At 48.0% G+C, this 18,085-nt stretch overlaps 2 protein-coding genes across 2 annotated transcripts in view; both read right to left on the bottom strand.

Annotated features, from left to right (window-relative positions):
* Window positions 1–203: 203 nt before the first annotated feature.
* Window positions 204–7,750, bottom strand: LOC125430003. The gene is made up of 5 exons (XM_048491653.1): window positions 7,714–7,750; window positions 4,029–4,542; window positions 3,882–3,923; window positions 2,039–2,122; window positions 204–787 (listed from the first exon to the last, which is right to left on the bottom strand). The coding sequence occupies exons 2-5, from the start codon at window positions 4,519–4,521 to the stop codon at window positions 291–293; spliced, it is 1,116 nt and encodes a 371-aa protein (XP_048347610.1). The 5' UTR covers window positions 4,522–4,542; window positions 7,714–7,750; the 3' UTR covers window positions 204–290.
* A 2,474-nt stretch (window positions 7,751–10,224) lies between these two features.
* Window positions 10,225–18,085, bottom strand: part of LOC125427742 (E3 ubiquitin-protein ligase TRIM58-like) — a 15,251-nt gene continuing 7,390 nt past the window's right edge. The window contains exons 6-8 of the mRNA XM_048487297.1: window positions 13,778–13,969; window positions 12,332–12,430; window positions 10,225–10,757 (exon numbers count right to left, since the gene is read on the bottom strand). Coding sequence (XP_048343254.1) covers window positions 10,225–10,757; window positions 12,332–12,430; window positions 13,778–13,969 — 824 coding nt within the window. The remainder of the gene's footprint in view (window positions 10,758–12,331; window positions 12,431–13,777; window positions 13,970–18,085) is intronic.

Genomic DNA, 18,085 nt, shown 5'->3' on the forward strand with positions numbered 1-18,085 from the left:
GTGAGGGTTCTGTGCTGCAAATATTCTTTTTTGTAATTGCTTAGTCCTTTGCGGGAAGGGGAGATACAGCGGATGACAAGGATTGAAGCGCCCGGGGTTACGATGGCTTTATTAATGAACAGTGGTGGGTTTTTTTGCATACCCATAGTTTGTTCTCTAAACTTCCCCCAGAATCCTATGCAAGCCCTCCACAGCACCAGGTATGCTGTAAAAGGAGAGAGTAGCGTTTATTGACCAGAAAGTGTCACAAAACCATTTCCGAGTATGTGCACAAGCAGTGGACATGCAAACTATAGGTCCGTGGGGAGGCCAGCACACGCACGCTTATTGGGAGCAGCCTCGGACACGCTGTCCTGTGTTCCAGTTCTGTTGTCAGGGGGGGCGGTCTGTGTTCCTTGACTGGTGTGTGAGTTCAGCGGATCACCGCTTTGGCCTCTGTCTTGTGCTAGAATTTTTTGCCGCTGTGCCAGGAACGCTTCGCCGATCGTTTTGAGGGCACTAACGGCGGCATGGATGACATCCACGTTCATCTGCATGGCGTCCTGGAAGGCCTTGCGGTCTAGCCTCGCTTCCTCCACCATCTGGTTGTGGCGGCGTCTGTCTTCCACCATCATCTCCTCGTGGCGCCGGTTTGTGCTGATTTCTTCCGCTGTGCACTGGCGCAGCATCTGCTGAGCGACATCGTTCAGCAAGGAGACGCGCCGCTTACGGTTTCTGGCGCCGGCCAACAACGTCGCAGGCGACAACTCTGCCGCAGGCCTTTCCGGGTGCGCATCTGAGGGTTCACCTAAAAAGAGATTGTTTTCTGCTTAATTTGCCAAAAGTGGTTATTAGCAAGAAGCAGAGGCATAGCTAGGCCATATTGCACCTGGTGCGCACTCTGTGTTTTCTGCCTGCCCTCCCCCTTACCTTAGTTCAGCCTGGAAAAGCAGCCTATTCCCTTCAGGCTGAAAATGGCCTGGTGGAAACTACACTTCCCATGAGACCTTGGGGCCCGCAAGGTCTCCTGGGAAGTGTAGTTCCCTCCAGGCCGTTTTCAACCTGAAGGAAACAGGCCACTTCTCCAGCCTGCACTGTTTCAATAAGGTAAGTGTGGGGGAAGGGGGGGTGCCGCAGGGGGGTGGGGTGCTGTGGGGCAATTTTTCGCGCTCCCCTGGCATGCACCCAGTGCAACACAAGCACGTGCACACACACACACACACACACCGGACCCCTGGTAGCTCCGCCTCTGGCAAGTAGCAAGTTTCTCTGTCCAGCAGAAAGCACAGTTAGGCTGAGCAAGCTGAGAAGGATGCTGTTTTAAAAATCCATGAAACAGAAACAATCTCTCCCCACAGCAGCAGTGAATATTGGAGGTGGGTGTCTCCAAAGTAGTCTCCTGTTTCATGGCTGCCACTGCTTTTTGATGGCTGCCACAGTTTGCCATATGCCACTTCTGGAGATCTATACGTTGCAGGCCACTACCTGAGCCTGTTCATCTCCCTCACATCTAAACCCACAAGAGCTCCAAAATGTAGCACCCTCTCTGCTGATTATACAAAGAGTACAGGCAGTGGTGGGATCCAAAAATTTTAGTAACAGGTTCCCATGGTGGTGGGATTCAAACTGTGGCGTAGCGCCAATGGGGCTGGGTGGGGCATGACTGGGGTGTGGCGGGGCATTCCTGGGCAGGGCTGTGGCAAGGACGCAGCCGCTGCGCCGGTCCTTGGGCGGGAAGCGAATGCACGCAGGTGCAGGCTGCCACGCACGCCGGCGCACCTCCTGCTAGACTGCTTCAAGTTCTGCGCGCTACTGCTGAAGAGGACGGGCGTAACTAAGGCAAAAATCACGTGGCAAAATCACCAATTAGTAACCCCCTCTCGGCACACACACATAATTAGTAACCTACTCTTGGGAACCTGCGAGAACCTGCTGGATCCCACCTCTGAGCACAAGGGAACCTGGATTCCCTGGGCTGAATTGCAGACATTGTGCTGTTAATTGGAGTGTCTCAGATTTCCCAGCACATCGTGACAAGAACACCTAGCATGCACAATACCTTGCACTTCAGGAACAGGAGTGGAGGGTCGCACGGTGTGTCCTTCAGGCAAAGCAGCCTGATCCCCAGAAGCGGCCACATCCCCTGAATGGTAAAGAAAACTAGATCAGTTGAGAAAAACAGCTTGAGGTTCCTTCTTGAACGGTGTGCTCTCATGAGGTGCTTGGGGGGCTCTCTAACTGTAATGGGCATAATCTGAAAAGCGGTGGCGGAGCTACAAGGGGACGTGGAAAATCGCCCCCCAGGCCCCTCCCCCTTCCCCCCTTCCCACACTTACTTTAGTTCCTTTCCTTTTCCTAGAACTTTTTCAGGCTGAAAAAAAAGGCCTGTTCACAGTACAGGCTAAAAACGGCCTGAGGAACTACAGTTCCCAGGAGACCTTGGGGCTCACAAGGTCTCCTGGGAAGTATAGTTCCCATCAGGCCGTTTTTCAGCCTGAACTGCGAATAGGCCTTTTTTTCAGCCTGAAAAAGTTCTAGGAAAAGGAAAGGAACTAAGGTAAGTGGGGAAAGGGGGGAAGCCACGGGTGTGTGTGTGTGTGTGTGTGTGTGTGTGTGTGTGCTGCGGGGGGCCATGGGGGGCGGAAAATATAGACTGCGCACCAGGTGCAGTTTGGCCCAGCTACACCTCTGCTGAAAAGCGACTTTGTGACAACTTCTAAACTCTGGAAAAATCAACGCATCATCAATTTGCACTAGTTTTTTGACTTAAAAAACAGCCACGTAAAGGAAGAAGCTGGTAGAGGGAGGGGCAGGGTAGGTAACGGAGCGTGGTTTTGAACATACTTTAAACCTTTGGAAAAATAAGGAACAATCTCTGTAGCCATAATTCAGTATTTGTGATTTCCTGTTCCATGCTTGGCCTTCCCTATACATTGAAAGCATCAATATAACAGGAAGAACATCTGTTGAGGCAAAAAAACATCTTGTATTCAAAATATTTTGGACTAAAAATATTTTTTGCATTAAGAATTACAAACTGAGCCCCCTTCCGCACAGGCAAAATAATGCGTTTTCAAACCACTTTCACAACTGTTTGCAAGTGGATTTTGCTATTTCGCACTGCTTCAAAGAGCACTGAAAGCAGTTTGAAAGTGCATTATTCTGCATGGGCGGAATAAGCCTGAACAAATTAAAGGAATTCTTGCTTGTTTTACTGAGTTGTAATTTATTGTCTAACGTAAAGGTCTGAAGATAGGTTGTAAACTTCGAATTAAAGAAAAACCTTGTGTTCTGTTACATTACATTTTTTATAACATAAACCACACATATACACACAGCACAGTAAAACCAGCAAGAACTACTTAAATATTTGTTCACGACTCTTAAATAGCCTTGGTCTAAAATATTTTTGTCTCAGCACGCGTTCTTCTTGTTATATTTGGCCCCTTCCACACATGCAGAATAATGCACTTTTAATCCACTTCCAATGCACTTTGCAGCTGGATTTTACTGTGCCGAATAGCAAAATCCACTCTCAAACAATTGTGAAAGTGGATTGAAAGTACATTATTCTGTGTGTGCGGAAGAGACCATTGATACCTTTTCCACATTGTCAGTCTCTTGTTTTATAAACTGGACGCAGGCAAAGTTCTTCACAGAAAGGAAGAGCCAGGAAAACACATTTTGGGGAAAAAGGCTTTCTTCTCTGGTGTACCAAACAGCTGTTTTTTGGTAGTGAAAGCCAAGGGGCAGGGGTGGGAACCGAACCCCCCCCCCCAAAAAAATTAAAATGCAATTTCCAGGGAAGGTACTTCAAGCCCCTTTTGTCAGGGAAAAAGATATGCAAAAACGGGTAATAGGAGTGCCCGCCCACCCCCAGAACTACAAAAGTACACACCAACCTTGCTGCATGTGATCTGTGACCCGGGTCTCATCCACATTGCCTGGAAAGTGGGGAAAATAACAAAAAATGAAAACTCCTGAAAGTGAACCCCTTGGGGAAAAATGGAGGGTGAAATATAAACACATGGCACCGCAGCTACGCTTACATTCATCTTCGGGCGTGGAATACCAAACATCTTCATGTTTGATGGCCAATACGTTGTCGCTGAAAAAGTCCTCTAATCCATCCGGCCTCGGCTTCTCTGATTCGCTCAGCCTTTGCTCCTCTTCCGCCTCTGGCAAATGAAAGCTTCCAGCCAAGTGATTTGACCTCATGCTGACGTCCGATCTGAAAATGTGGTGGAGCTCGTTGTAGAAAGGGCAGGTGGCCGGCGAATTTCCGGGCCGGCTATTATGTGCCACAACTCGCTTGTATTCTTGCCGCAGGGCTTTGGTTTTAGTGCGGCACTCCACCGCAGAGCGTTTGTGTCCCCTCGCCATCATCTGCTGCGCGATCATCTCGAAGACCTCTATGTTTCGATGAGAAACAACCAAGGCCTCCTGCACTTTCTCCTCACCCCAGAAGGACAGCAGATCCAGTGTCTCCCTCTCACGCCAGGAGACTCCACGGACACCAGTGGCTTTTTTTGCTCCAGCCATTGTGTACAAAGCGAGCAAGCGCTGCATGAAAACAGGAGAATCAGAATTTGAAAATGGCGCTTGTCAGTGGCTTCAAAGCATTCTTCCTCCATGTTCAAAGTTACCGCCCACAGCCAGAATCGTTATTATTTCGTAGGTACCCTCCCCCCCCCTCCTCCCAAATCTCAGGACTGACTAAACGGTGTCCTTGAGGTGATTCTCTGTTCAGAGACAGGCAGATCAATGCGTATATTCTAGAGTTCCTGTTTTCCTCCATCGGAGGACACTGAACAAAATGGCTCCCAGGCAGGCATTAACCAGCACCATTTTAAATAACATAAGAACACAAGAACAAGCCAGCTGGATCAGACCAGAGTCCATCTAGTCCAGCACTCTGCTACTCGCAGTGGCCCACCAGGTGCCTTTGGGAGCTCACGTGCAGGATGTGAAAGCAATGGCCTTCTGCGGCTGTTGCTCCCGAGCACCTGGTCTTCTGAGGCATTTGCAATCTGAGATCAAAGAGGATCAAGATTGGTAGCCATAAATCGACTTCTCCTCCATAAATCTGTCCAAGCCCCTTTTAAAGCTATCCAGGTTAGTGGCCATCACCACCTCCTGTGGCAGCATATTCCAAACACCAATCACACAAGAGGGAAAACTGTTTCAAGTAGCAACAGCAATAAACAGAAGCAGTCTGTGGCAGAAAGGAGCTCTGTGCGCACGTACAGTGTTAACACAGGAAATCCGATCATTTGCGCAGCTTCACTGGATCACAAGACACCAAAAGAAAGGGGACAGGAGAAAAAGGAACAGTATAGGTCCGTGGTGGTGAACCTATGGCACTCCAGATGTTTGTGGACTACAATTCCCATCAGCCCCTGCCAGCATGGTCAATTGGCCTGCTAAGGCATTTGCAATGGTCTGCTAAGGCATTTGCAATCTGAGATCAAGGAGGATCAAGATTGGTAGCCATAGATCGACTTCTCCTCCATAAATCTGTCCAAGCCCTTTTTAAAGCTATCCAGGTTAGTGGCCATCACCACCTCCTGTGGCAGCATATTCCAAACACCAATCACACAAGAGGGAAAACTGTTTCAGGGGCTGATGGGAATTGTAGTCCACGAACATCTGGAGTGCCATAGGTTCGCCACCACTGGTATAGGCGGATGCTCATTCTTCCTCCTAAAGAAACTTCACAATTCAGCCACATGAGTAACCCAGTAACAAAACCACACTGAAGATGCCAGCCAGGCGAAACGTCAGGAGAGAATGCTGCTAGAACACGGCCAGACAGCCCGGAAACCACACAGCGCCCCAAAATTATACTGCGTCACAGCGTTCTTTCTGTTACCTCGCTAAGGCTCATACAGTTAATATTTAAGAAAACCAAAAATGTAGCAAAGAACTCAGAATATCAATACTGGGTGGGTGGGGGAATAGAGTAATCCTGCATCGTTTTGCACAAAAATTTGAGAACTCAGGGCACTGCTGATGTGGTTTCCATTAGCTCCATTGCAGGTTCTATTAATAACACCCCCACGGACCCCCCCCCCTCCGGCAACACCAATTGGGCATTAGAAGAAGAGAAGAAGAGTTTGGATTTATATCCCCCCTTTCTCTCCTGCAGGACACTCAAAGGGGCTGACAATCTCCTTGCCCTTCCCCCTCGCAACAAACACCCTGTGAGGTGGGTGGGGCTGAGAGAGCTCCGAGAAGCTGTGACTAGCCCAAGGTCACCCGGCTGGCGTGTGTGGGAGTGCACCGGCTAATCTGAATTCCCCAGAGAAGCCTCCACAGCTCAGGCGGCAGAGCTGGGAATCAAACCCGGTTCCTCCAGATTTGATACACGAGCTCTTAACCTCCTTCGCCACTGCTGATCTATTACTAGTTCTAATAATGTAAAAATAATAAGAAAAGGGGAAGCAAGAGGTGGATGGAGGGGGCAGTGGATGTGAGCATGGATGGGTATAATAATGTTTTTGAAGCACTATGAGGAAGGACGCCAGCTCAGAACTGGCTCAGGAAAACACTGGCCTGTTTTGCATTTGTTGTCTGCTCCACAGCCAGTTTATAGTCCTGTCAGGTGTAGTTTTATGCAATGCACTCTTTCTACCTGCCTCTGGATTCATTGCTCGCCAGGTTTAGAAACCAGTTGGAGAGTGATTCCCCCCCCCCCCCCCGCTGCTTTCCCTGCGGAGGAAATCAGGAAGCGTTGAGCTTGCTTCGGGTTTCCTGGCTCCTCCTCCCTTGCCTTCCCCACCCTCAGTACAGCAGTCTGCGGCGGCCATTTCAGCACGATGGGAAGGACTTTGGGTTGGGTTTTTTGGGGGGGTTACAACAACGAAGGTCGAACGGACTCTGCAATCCCCCCCCTCCGCATCTTCCCGATCGTCCTCTGTCCTATGCAAGCTGTAGGGGAAACTTAGACAGCTGGATCCTTGCAGGGTCCTTCCGACTGTCATTCAAAACAACCCCCACCCAAAGCCCTTTCCATCGTCCTGAAATGGCTGCCGGGAGACTTTGAAGTGTGGGGGGTGGCAGGTCGCCCGGCCACCTTTCAAATGCGCACAAGCAAACCCTCCTCGGAGGCAAAAAAACTGCGAGGGAAGCGGAGCGTGCATAAAGCGCCGTCGCTCCTAAAAAAAACCCGGAGAAAAATCGAAGAGGCTCCTGCAGGGAGCAAAGCGTGTGCAGAAAAGGAAGGGGGGGGGGGGGAAGCGAAGCAGTTCGGGGCCACAGCCGAGGGAAACCACCCGTGCAGGAAAGTCCCTGGTTAGCAAGGATAGCCTGCACGCAAGGTTAAGCCGGGCAACTCTTTGTTTGGAAAAAGACCAACCCAGGAGCCGAAGAAGCCATTGCATGCAAAAATTGCCGGTCCGGGAAACCTTTCCACAAAACCGACTTGGCTACAGAGACAGAAAAAGCATCTTAAAGCATGTCACGTCGAAACGAGAAGGAAGAGCATGCGACTTTCAGTGCATATATTTCTGCAAACGTTTGCAAGGCTTGGGGAAAGCGGCACGGCGCCCTTCGGGATCGCCTGCGCCCCGCAGCGAATGCGCGTTTTCTCTCGCCGCCCTCGACGTGCAAATCGCCTGCTGCGACTCAACATAGCAGAGCCGATCCTCTTTAGGAATTAGGTTTTTAGATCAAGAGAGAAGTTGGGCCGCTTCCTAAGATGAAAGCGTGGCTGCTTTAGGAAGCAAAACTTACTTCCCTCGTGGACAGCTCCTGTTCCCCCTCTGCTGCTACAGTTGTGGGGGGGGGGGCAGGGGGTTCATAATAGCGTCAGCCCCCCCCCCCCTTCCTTTATTGCTCTTAGGCTTGAATGCAATCTAGCAGCTTTGCGGTTCGGTGCGGAGGAAAGTTACCTCCACACCCCCAAACTGCACTCAAGGTTCTTTGTTGTCTGCCCATGTTAAGAAAGCACCTGCATCCACGCACACCACAAATGCTCTCACCTGGAGTTTACCTGCGCTGAAGGTAAAAAAGTCGACAGGCTTTCAGGTTACCTCGATGCTGCAGCCTCCGAAGCAGGAGGGCTCGAAGGAGCACGGCCACTGCCCGGAAAACCCAAGCCTGGCTCTGATTGGGCGGCAGAGTTCTTGTGGGGCGAGGGCCAAGCTGCTCCACCCAATCAGGAATCGAGAAGGGCGGTGCACGGAACACTCCCAGGCAAAGGAGACGCAATTTCTGACAGGCGGTTCCCAGGCTAAGATCAATGGTGATGCCGCGTGTGTAAACATTTTATGTTTATTGATTTCACTTTATTGCTCTCTCTCCATTCTTCCCCAGTTCTTCTTTCCTTTCCCCCTAACAGCAACCTTGTAAGGTAGGATAGGCTGGGCGTGTGACTGGATCAAAGTTACACAGCACAGTTACCCCATTCATGGCAGAATAGGGTGCAAAATAAGGGGAGATTATAATCAACTTCCCATTGACATAAATGCTGAACATGGTAGCATTGTGGTCAGTGTTTCCAATGGGTGCAGCAACATCTACATCAGTTATCAGGTCTTGAGCCACACACGGAGCCACGTCCAAAATCTCTACCTGTCTCAGCGGCTTTTTGGCCAACTGTTTCAGTGCACAACCGTTTATGATTTATGGAGGAGAAGTCGATTTATGGCTACCAATCTTGATCCTCTTTGATCTGAGATTGCAAATGCCTTAACAGACCAGGTGCTCGGGAGCAGCAGCCGCAGAAGGCCATTGCTTTCACATCCTGCATGTGAGCTCCCAAAGGCACCTGGTGGGCCACTGCGAGTAGCAGAGAGCTGGACTAGATGGACTCTGGTCTGATCCAACTGGCTTGTTCTTATGTTCTTATGATGTCTACCAATCTTATTTCTACAGCGCAACTCAAGAATAACAAAACCAGTGGACCCCCTGAAATCTGGATCCAAAATCAATACAATTTTTTGACATTCACACCCCTACTCCAGTTGCAACATTTAGGAAGGCACAGAGAGCATTTGGTGGAGGATGAATTGTATCAGCAGATTTAGCTAGTGAGCTTCCTGATCCTGTGTGTGGAATTCTGGTGTATTAAAACCATTACGTCCTCACAGCTTAGTTGCCACATTGGACACCCTTTGAATCTGAATAAATAAATCAGGATGAGCATGCTATAAATGAATGGAGGAATGACGGGCAAAATCCAACAGAAATACTGTAATAGAAAAGTCATATTGGCCTGTCATACAGCCTAAAAAAGCATAGGAATGCCGCCAAATACCGGTAATCTCAAGGTCAGTTTTCTGAGGTGAGCTTTATTTCTAAGTAGACCTTGGTCGTTTCCCCACTTACAAAATGGTGGTCGATAGCTGTGGTTTCCTTTGCTGCGGGACCTTTTGAGCGCTGGCTCACGGTCCCCACCACAGCTTCCTCCCCTCGTCAAATGAATTTTGCAGCCGCGCAGCAGCTACGCAGGACTCCTTACGATCCGCTCAGGGGCTGTCCTGATTGGCTGCTGCGCTGTTCTGGGGTGGGGATTTTTTTTAATTATCAAAAGGACGAAACCGCGTCTCCACGCTGTGCTGAGGAATCCATGTGTATTTGAACAGACACAATACATGTCTATGCGCTCAGAACGACGTGGATTTTTAGCGTTAAAAAGAAAAAAATTAAAATTCAGGCTGCGCGCGCATAGCGCACACACCGCCGTTGCCTAATTGGTCCAAGGGCTCCATGTCACCAGCAACAGCGGAAAACTTAAACCCGGAGTCACCCCCGGGCTTCCCCACTCCCCCGTGCGCCCCCGCGCTCAGCGTGGGGTTTTTGAAAAAGCGCTCGACCAAACAGGAACTGAAATAACACGTGCAAAGGAGGAAGGAGAGCGGCAGAATCGGGGCCGCTGCGTTGTCGCCACTTAGGTAGTGAGGAATGCAGCAAGCCCCCGGATTATTCGGCGCATGTACCGTGCAACAAAAGGTGAGTGGGGAAACGACCCTTGTTAGGATTTGCTGCCCCGCCCCCTCCCTGGCTGCCGCTGTTACTCTATTTACATTTTGAGACAAATAATTATTTGTAATCACTGCAAAAAATTGTGCTTTGAAGCTTGTTTTATTTGCTTCTCATCACAGAGGTTCTATTAATTTCCACTGTTCTCGCCCTGCAGATGGAGGATTCCGTAATCAGGTATCATAAATCCTGCTTGAAAACTCTTAGGACTGTAGTCCCTTTTGACAGAGGCCTGTGAGGTAGTGATAAAGCGCTCGGGATTCAGCACTTCAGTCTGACTCCTCTCCCCAACCAGAAATAGGGGCAAATCCTCTCCCCAGAAAACGAGGCCGAATAAAAAGTGAAAATCCAGTCGTTTGTTTCTGCGTTATAAAATTCCACCTGGCCCTCTTCGTAATCCAGAGACACTCGGATCTTCCTGAGTGGATGCCTCAAGATCAAAGGGGTTGTCTTGGGAAAAGTAAAGGCACTGAGCTGACAAGGTAAGAGCACAGATGTTTTCCCCACAGCAAAGATCCCATCATCCACGCCAACACAGATCTCTTTCTTCCGAGCCACAGATTCTTTGGCGACCCCCAGGGCCCAAGTGGCGCTCTCCTCTTCCTCCTCCATGCCTACCTCCCACCAATGTTTTCCTGAAGAGAACTTCTCACAGCCCAGTACACACGGCACAGACTCAAATCTCGCAGGGCTGTCGGGCAGATACTGGTATTTGTCTTCCCATCTCACACTCTTGAGATCGTCGGACAGAAGGAGGGAGGGATGAGCTGTGCTTGGGTCCAGAATCACCTTCACTGAAGGAGGGAGAGAAAAGGAAAGAGGCAGTCGGATGGAGTCAGGAAAATAATCTCTCTTAACAGCTGTATCCTCAACACTGTTTTTGCCACCATTTTTTTTTGTGACCGGAGAAATGGAATGTTTCTCTCAGCTATGACTGGGATTTTTTTTTACTGCTACTGATCGTCATTTTTTAGCCCCATATCACAAATGGACACTACAGTCTTCTTAGCATTATAGAACAGGGTGGCACTAAACACAGTCCAGTTGCTTACTCAGAATAGGACTACAGCAGTGGTGGTGAACCTATGGCACGGGTGCCAGAGGTGGCACTCAGAGCCCTCTCTGTGGGCACATGCAAACAGAGTGCCCCCCCCCCCCCCATCTAGGGTGGCCTGGGCCGCTGGGCTCAATTATTAGCATTAAACCTAAGACCTAGTTTTGGGGAAGCAGTGTAGGTAACCCTGTTAAGCGCTGTTAAACCCCACTGATTTTCATGCGAAGAACTAAAGCGCAATCCTTTACCTGGGAGTAAGCTCGGTTGCTGGCAATGGGGCTTGCTTCTGAGTAAACCGTCCTAGGGTCGTGATTCACCCGTTGGAAGAGTTGCACGGTTGCTTCAAAGCAAAGCCACTGACTACCACCAAGCTTACGCCTGAGTGACGCACGCCTCAGAGCCAGTGGTAGGATTCAAATAATTTAACAACCGGTTCCGAAAGGACTCCGTGATGGAATTACAACCATTCTCTGAACTAGATTAAAAAAAATTAGCTACCGGTTCTACGGAAGAGGTGCGAATAGACTGAATCCCACCACTGCTCAGAGCCAACCGTTTTTTCTAAACTAAAACCTCAGTATTCAGATTAAATTGTCGTGTTGGCACTTTGCGATAAATAAGTGGGTTTTGGGTTGCAATTTGGGCACTCGGTCTCGAAAAGGTTCACCATCACTGGCTTGGGAGTTAAGAAGAAGAGTTTGGATTTATATCCCTCCTTTCTCTCCTGCAGGAGACTCAAATGGGTTTACAATCTCCTTGCCCTTCCCCCTCACAACAAACACCCTGTGAGGTAGGTGGGGCTGAGAGAGCTCAGAAGAACTGTGACTAGCCCAAGGTCACCCAGATGGCGTGTGTGGGAGTGTACAGGCTAATCTGAATTCCCCAGATAAGCCTCCACAACTCAGGCGGCAGAGCTGGGAATCAAACCCGGTTCCTCCAGATTAGATACACCAGCTCTTAACCTCCTACGCCACTGCTGCTCCTTAGAACAGTGCTCTTCTAAGTATAGTTATATGCTTCTGAGCATATTGACTTCAGTGAGACGCATTTAACACGGGGGGACGTCACACAGGGCAAATACTCATCTTCCTTTGGTTTCTAGTAGAGAGTTACCTTTGTTTAATTCTTGCTTCACAGTTGCTGTTGAGGGGAGGAAAGATTGACAAATGTAACATCAAGTCACTACTGATGAACAGTGTGCAGTTTTTATGTAACCCTTCCCCTCCAAAAAGTTGTACCCTAAAAGCGTTTTAAAAATCAGTTAATAAAACTAGGACAAGATTAAAGCAATACATTTTTGAGGTTGCCAGTTACAGTATTCCAGACTTTCCCCCTGTCCCCCTGTCCCTTTTTTCATATCAGTAAGATGTCCATTCTCATTCATTTCCTCAGAATTACCTTTGTAAACAGATTCTGTTATGTGAAAAAAAGAAAAAGAAATTTAAAGTCAGACCTCTCTCCATATAGTAGTGCTTCATATTACCGTTTAAAAGAACCTCCCACATGAATTCCTCATCAAGATCAGCATTTATTTTAGAAAAATGCTGAATTCGGTCATTGTTTCCTAAGCTGTCTGATACTCACTTTCAGATGTAGTCTTCAAGGGTTAACACCAGAGGTGGGATCCAGCAGGTTCTCACAGGTTCCCGAGAGTAGGTTACTACCGTATATACCGGCGTATAAGACGACCGGGTGTATAAGACGACCCCCCCCTTTCCCAGTTAAAATATAGAGTTTGGGTTATACTCGCCATATAAGACTACGTACCCGGCGTATAAGACGACCCCAGACTTTACAGATGATTTCCCAGGGTTCAAAAGTAGTCTTATACGCCAGTATATACAGTAATTATTTGTGTGTGCTGAGAGGGGGTTACTAATTGGTGATTTTGCCACGTGATTTTTGCCTTAGTTACGCCCCTCCTCTCAGCAGTAGTGCACAGAATTTGAAGCAGTCTAGCAGGAGGTGCACCGGCGTGCGTGGCAGCCTGCGCCTGCGTGCATTCGTTTTCCACCCAAGGACCAGTGCAGCGGGTGTGTCCTTGCCACAGCCTAGCCCAGGAATGCCCCGCCCTTGGAATGCCTGCCCCCGCCCCCAGAATGCCCAGCCCCATTGGCGCTACGCCACAGTTTGAATCCTACCACCATGGAACCTGTTACTAAAATTTTTGGATCCCACCACTGGTTAAACTGAGGTTTCGTCTTCAAACCTGCTCAAGCGCACACGCCCCTTAAAAATTTCCCTTCTTGTTTAGTCCCCAAGAATTTACCTTTATTCCACAACTGCGGAGGCCCTGTTTGAAGGGGAAAGTGAGAAATTTAAGTCAGTCTGTGGTAGCAGTATGTCATTTCATACACAAAGCTTGTTATATCGCATCAAATTCTTCGTTAGGATCAGCATCAGTGGCGTACCGGGCCTAGATGGTGCCGGGGGCATGACCGGCTCCCAAGCCTCCCTGCCCAGCTCCCCGAGCCTCCCAGTGCCCCACATATAGGAGGCAGCAGGGAGACCGATAGCAGGTGGCATCTGCCTGGGCCATCCACCACCAAGCCCCACCCCCAGGCCTCCCTGCAAGCCAGCTCCTGTACTCCCTGGGGCCTGTGGAGGGCAGGAGCCAGCCTGCAGGGAGGCCAGGGGGCGGGGCTCAGCGACAGGTGGCCCAGGTGGGTGGCTCGAGTGAGCACCGCCAAGCCCTGCCCCCCGGCCTCCCTGCAGGCCAGCTGCTGCCCTCCCCAGGGACTGGGGAGGGCAGAAGCCGACCTGCAGGGAGACCGGGGGCGGGGCTCAGTGGCAGGCCGCTCGGGCAGGCACCGTGGCAGTAAGCTGGCTCCTGCCCTTTCCAGCCTTCCTTGGGGGGTGGCGGGGGCTGGCCTGTGGCCGTGGCGAACAGTTCAGCCAGCAAGCAGCCCCCTGGCACAGGTGGAGCTGCCAGGCGCCGGTCGGGTTGCCACACTGCGGGAGAGGCCGGGCACAGGGACCTGGCCGGCACCCAGCCCCCCCAACACGTGACTAAACAGCGTGTTCCTGGGGACATGGGATACCACTGATCAGTACACCGCTGATCAGCATTCAAATTAGATATATACCTAATTAACTAACTTTGAGAAGGTGTAGGATATTGTTTCCAAAATGTTAGTGTAACCCCCATGCTCAGAATGGGTTGACCCAGTAAGGGGTGGAGACTCAAAGCAGCAAGAGGCTGCAGCAGACCTCATGTAGTTGGAGGAGACAAGGCTACCAGACTCAGACCTTGATTTGTATAAGCCCTTAACACCTTGTTAAGGTAACTGCAATGTTGTTGGGAACTAGTGGGAAGGGAGTTGTTTATTTTTGCTATGTTGTAAATGTTGGAGTTTATTGTTTCAGGGTTTCTTTTGTGGTTGTAATGGGTGAGAGTTCTCCTGGAAACCTTCATCATGTTGAATCCTGTTCATCAAGCCCTTGGAGTATTCAGGAGCCAACCCACTTGCAAAGAAGAATTGGACTTGGCAGTATCAGTAGACTGTAAATATAAGGACTTGAAAATGCAACCTGAACAGGACCTTGAGGTGTGATGTATGTTGACGTTATATGTTATATGTTAAGAAAGTAAACCATTTTGTTTTTTTAATTTGTTGTTGCAAACTCATTCCAAGTTCTGCCCCACAGAACCCACAGATAGAGGTTACATTAGCAGATGGTCCCCTTACTGGTTTCCTCTCTCTGAAACATCATCCCAGTCATAATTTCCCTTCTCGTTTATTTCCAGGTATTTACCTTTATTCAGTGTTTTCCTCCATGCCCCTGCTGAGAGGAAGACAAATGCAATGTCAGCCTTTCAGATGCAAAGCTGTATGTCATCTCTGTGTTTTTTTTAAAAAAACGCCCTTTTACACTAAATTCCTCAATTCCAAGTATTCAAACCAGCCCTGTACTGAATACAGTGTGGCTCAGATTGCTATATGTAGCCTCTACAGCCGTGGTGGCAAACCTTTGGCACTCCAGATGTTATGGACTACAATTCCCATCTGATGGGAATTGTAGTCCATAACATCTGGAGTGCCAAAGGTTCGCCACCACTGCTCTACAGCATAGATGTCAAACTCACGGCCCACCAGATGTTATGAACTACAGTTCCCATCATCCCCTGCGAGCATCATGGTGGCAGGGGATGATGGGAACTGTAGTCCATAACATCTGGAGGGCCACAAATTTGACACCTGTGCTCTACAGATTAGCTGAGGATCGTGATGGAAAGTGCCGTTGTGTTGAACACAACTTCTGGCGATCCCATAGGATTTTCAAGGCAAGAGATGAGTGAACGTGGTTTGCCACTGTTGGTCTCTGCATTAGCAACTCTATACTTGGTTGCTGGTCTCCCGTACAAGCAGTAACCATGGCTGACTCTACTTAGCTTCCAGGATTTGACAAGATTGGGCTAGCCAGGGGCACTCAGGTCATGCTCAGAGGATACCCCTTCCCATTACTGCCTCAAGGAGTAACATTTTTTATTCAGTCTGAAAAAATTACCTCGTGTCAGCGTTTGCCCCAGGGCTTCTGTTATGTGAAGAAAAGGGTAAGAAATGAATTCAAATGATTACATACGTATAAGAAAGTGTAGTATCACATTTGAAAGTTCCTGTCATAAAAGACTCATAAGTGAGATCAGTATATAAATTGAGACTATGGCTTGGGTCAGACATCACATGGTTTAATGAAGTGGTTCTCAACCTTCCTAATGCCGCGACCCTTTAATACAGTTCCTCATGTTGTGGTGACCCCCCAACCATAAAATTATTTTCGTTGTTACTTCATAACTGTAATTTTGCTAGTGCCATGAAGAAAAACCAAAAATGAGATGCTTCAAAGAGCACTGAAAGCAGTTTGAAAGTGCATTATTCTGCATGTGCGGAATGAGCCTGTGTTTGAAACGTACTGCAGGGTCTGGCGACCCCCATGAAAGAGTCGTTCGACCCCCAGGTTGAGAACCGCTGGTTTAATGAAACAAACCATGGTTAATGTGATTGTCTGAACTTAGGTGCTCTACTAGCTATGATAATTCTGGGTTTGATGGATGGACCTCTGACTCATAAAAACGTATGCTAGAAGAAATGTAGTCGGCCTTTAAGGTACCACTGGAGTCCTGATTTATTTTTGCACTAGCGACGGCTAGTTACAGTCTATCAAACCAAGATCTGAAACTATGGTTTAAAGGTTCATTAGCTTGAATTAACTGTAGTTTCATGTGATGTGTGAATACAGACTTCCTGGCTCTCCTTCCTGGATACAGAGAAGGCAATTTTAGGGTAGCGAATCCCCAGGTGGGTCCCAGAATTACAACTGATCTCCAGACAACAGAGATCAATACCCTTAGAGAAAACAGCTGATTTGGAGAGTGGATTTTATGGCATTATTCCATAAATCCCACCCTTCCCAGGTTCCATTCATAAATATCCAGGAATTTCCTGGTTTATAGATGGCAATCCTACCTGCATTTGTGGAACCAAGCCTGGGTTGGAGTGATCTGTCAATCCTGGTTTAACAAGCTAACCACAGTAGGAATAAAACATGGTTTTATTGTATTTTGAACATAGCTTATGGTTGCCTCTACTTAGTCTGGACCAGAGATCATTTCTTCTCTCTTTTTTTAAATGAAGAATCCTGTCAGTATTAATGGCAATTTATTGTCCAACATTTTCTTGTGTGATTTTCCCAACAGTTTTGAGATTTGATTTGGGAAGATTTACAAAAGGTATCTGCTGTACCTACTATCCATATTTGAGTTTACAAGAGGACTAATGAGGATTCCCAGTGACCCTCTAAGTTTCCTTCCATTGTGAAACAATTTCCATTTTTCAGTCTGATATTCATTGTCCATAGTGTGTGTGTGTATTTTTTTTAAAAAATGAAATCATAAACATAAACAAATTGATCAGAAAAAAATCCTTTTGGGACATTTTGCCTCAAAAATAATAATAAAAAAGGTAGTAATTAAAGTCTCCCAGAACTGACTGGCTTCAAGAATCCCTGCTGTGGAGACCCATAGCAACGTTCAATGACTCTCTTCCCTTCCCTTTTTATCCAGACCACAACAATCTTGTGAGGTAGGTTAGGTTGACAGAATGACTGGCTGAAGTTCACCGTTCAAGCTTCCGCAGCAAATTAGAATTCAGACCTCTTATGACACACTTCCTGCTGCATTATACAATATTAAGTGGAACTTAAGTGGAACTATGTGGAACTTGCATTCTGATTCTATCTCAAGGTAGTAGCGAATGAATTCTTTTCAGCAGCACTAATGGATATAGGTGTGGAAAGGCCTTCTAGTGCCTTAACTGTGTAATGCTGCAGTTCTCTCCCCAGGTTCTATTTCACCTCGGCCCCTTCCGCACATGCAGAGTAATGCACTTTCAATCCACTTTCACAATTGTTTGCGAGTGGATTTTGCTATTCTGCACAGTAAAACCCAGCTGCAAAGTGCATTGAAAGTGGATTGAAAGTGCATTATTCTACATGTGCGGAAGGGGCCCTCCGTAACATTTGTCAGGCACTGTCAAAAATATCCTTTCTCTTTTGGACCCAGAAAACATTACCTTTGTTTAGGGCTTGCTCCAGAGACTCTGTTATAGGGAGGAAAAATGGAAAATTAATCTAGACCACTGTGCATATGCCATTGACTTAAACACAAAATCCAGTGGTACAGAGTGGTAAACTGCAGGACTGTAATCAAAGTGCTGCTCATGACCTGAGTTTGATCCCAACAGAAGTTATCCTTTTTTAGGCCCTTACATCCGGGCCGTTTGTCATCTAATAGGACTAGCCTCTCCTCCCTCTAGGGGAGGGGACTTTGAAAATTGAGCTGCTGGACGCCACTTATCTTTAAATTTATATTTATTATATTAGTATACTTAGTCTTATTGTTCTTATCGCTGCTTTTAAAGGTTTTAGTTATTTTACGATTGTACCATGCTACATGTTGTACACACCACCCAGAGCTCCTCTCGAGGACAGGGCGGTATAAAATTAATGTATGTATATGTATGTATGGCAATGGCAATAGATGTATAGAGTGTAATGTATGTATGTATG

Source organism: Sphaerodactylus townsendi, linkage group LG03 (assembly GCF_021028975.2).
Source record: "Sphaerodactylus townsendi isolate TG3544 linkage group LG03, MPM_Stown_v2.3, whole genome shotgun sequence".
In the NCBI taxonomy this organism is placed as follows: Eukaryota; Metazoa; Chordata; class Lepidosauria; order Squamata; family Sphaerodactylidae; genus Sphaerodactylus; species Sphaerodactylus townsendi.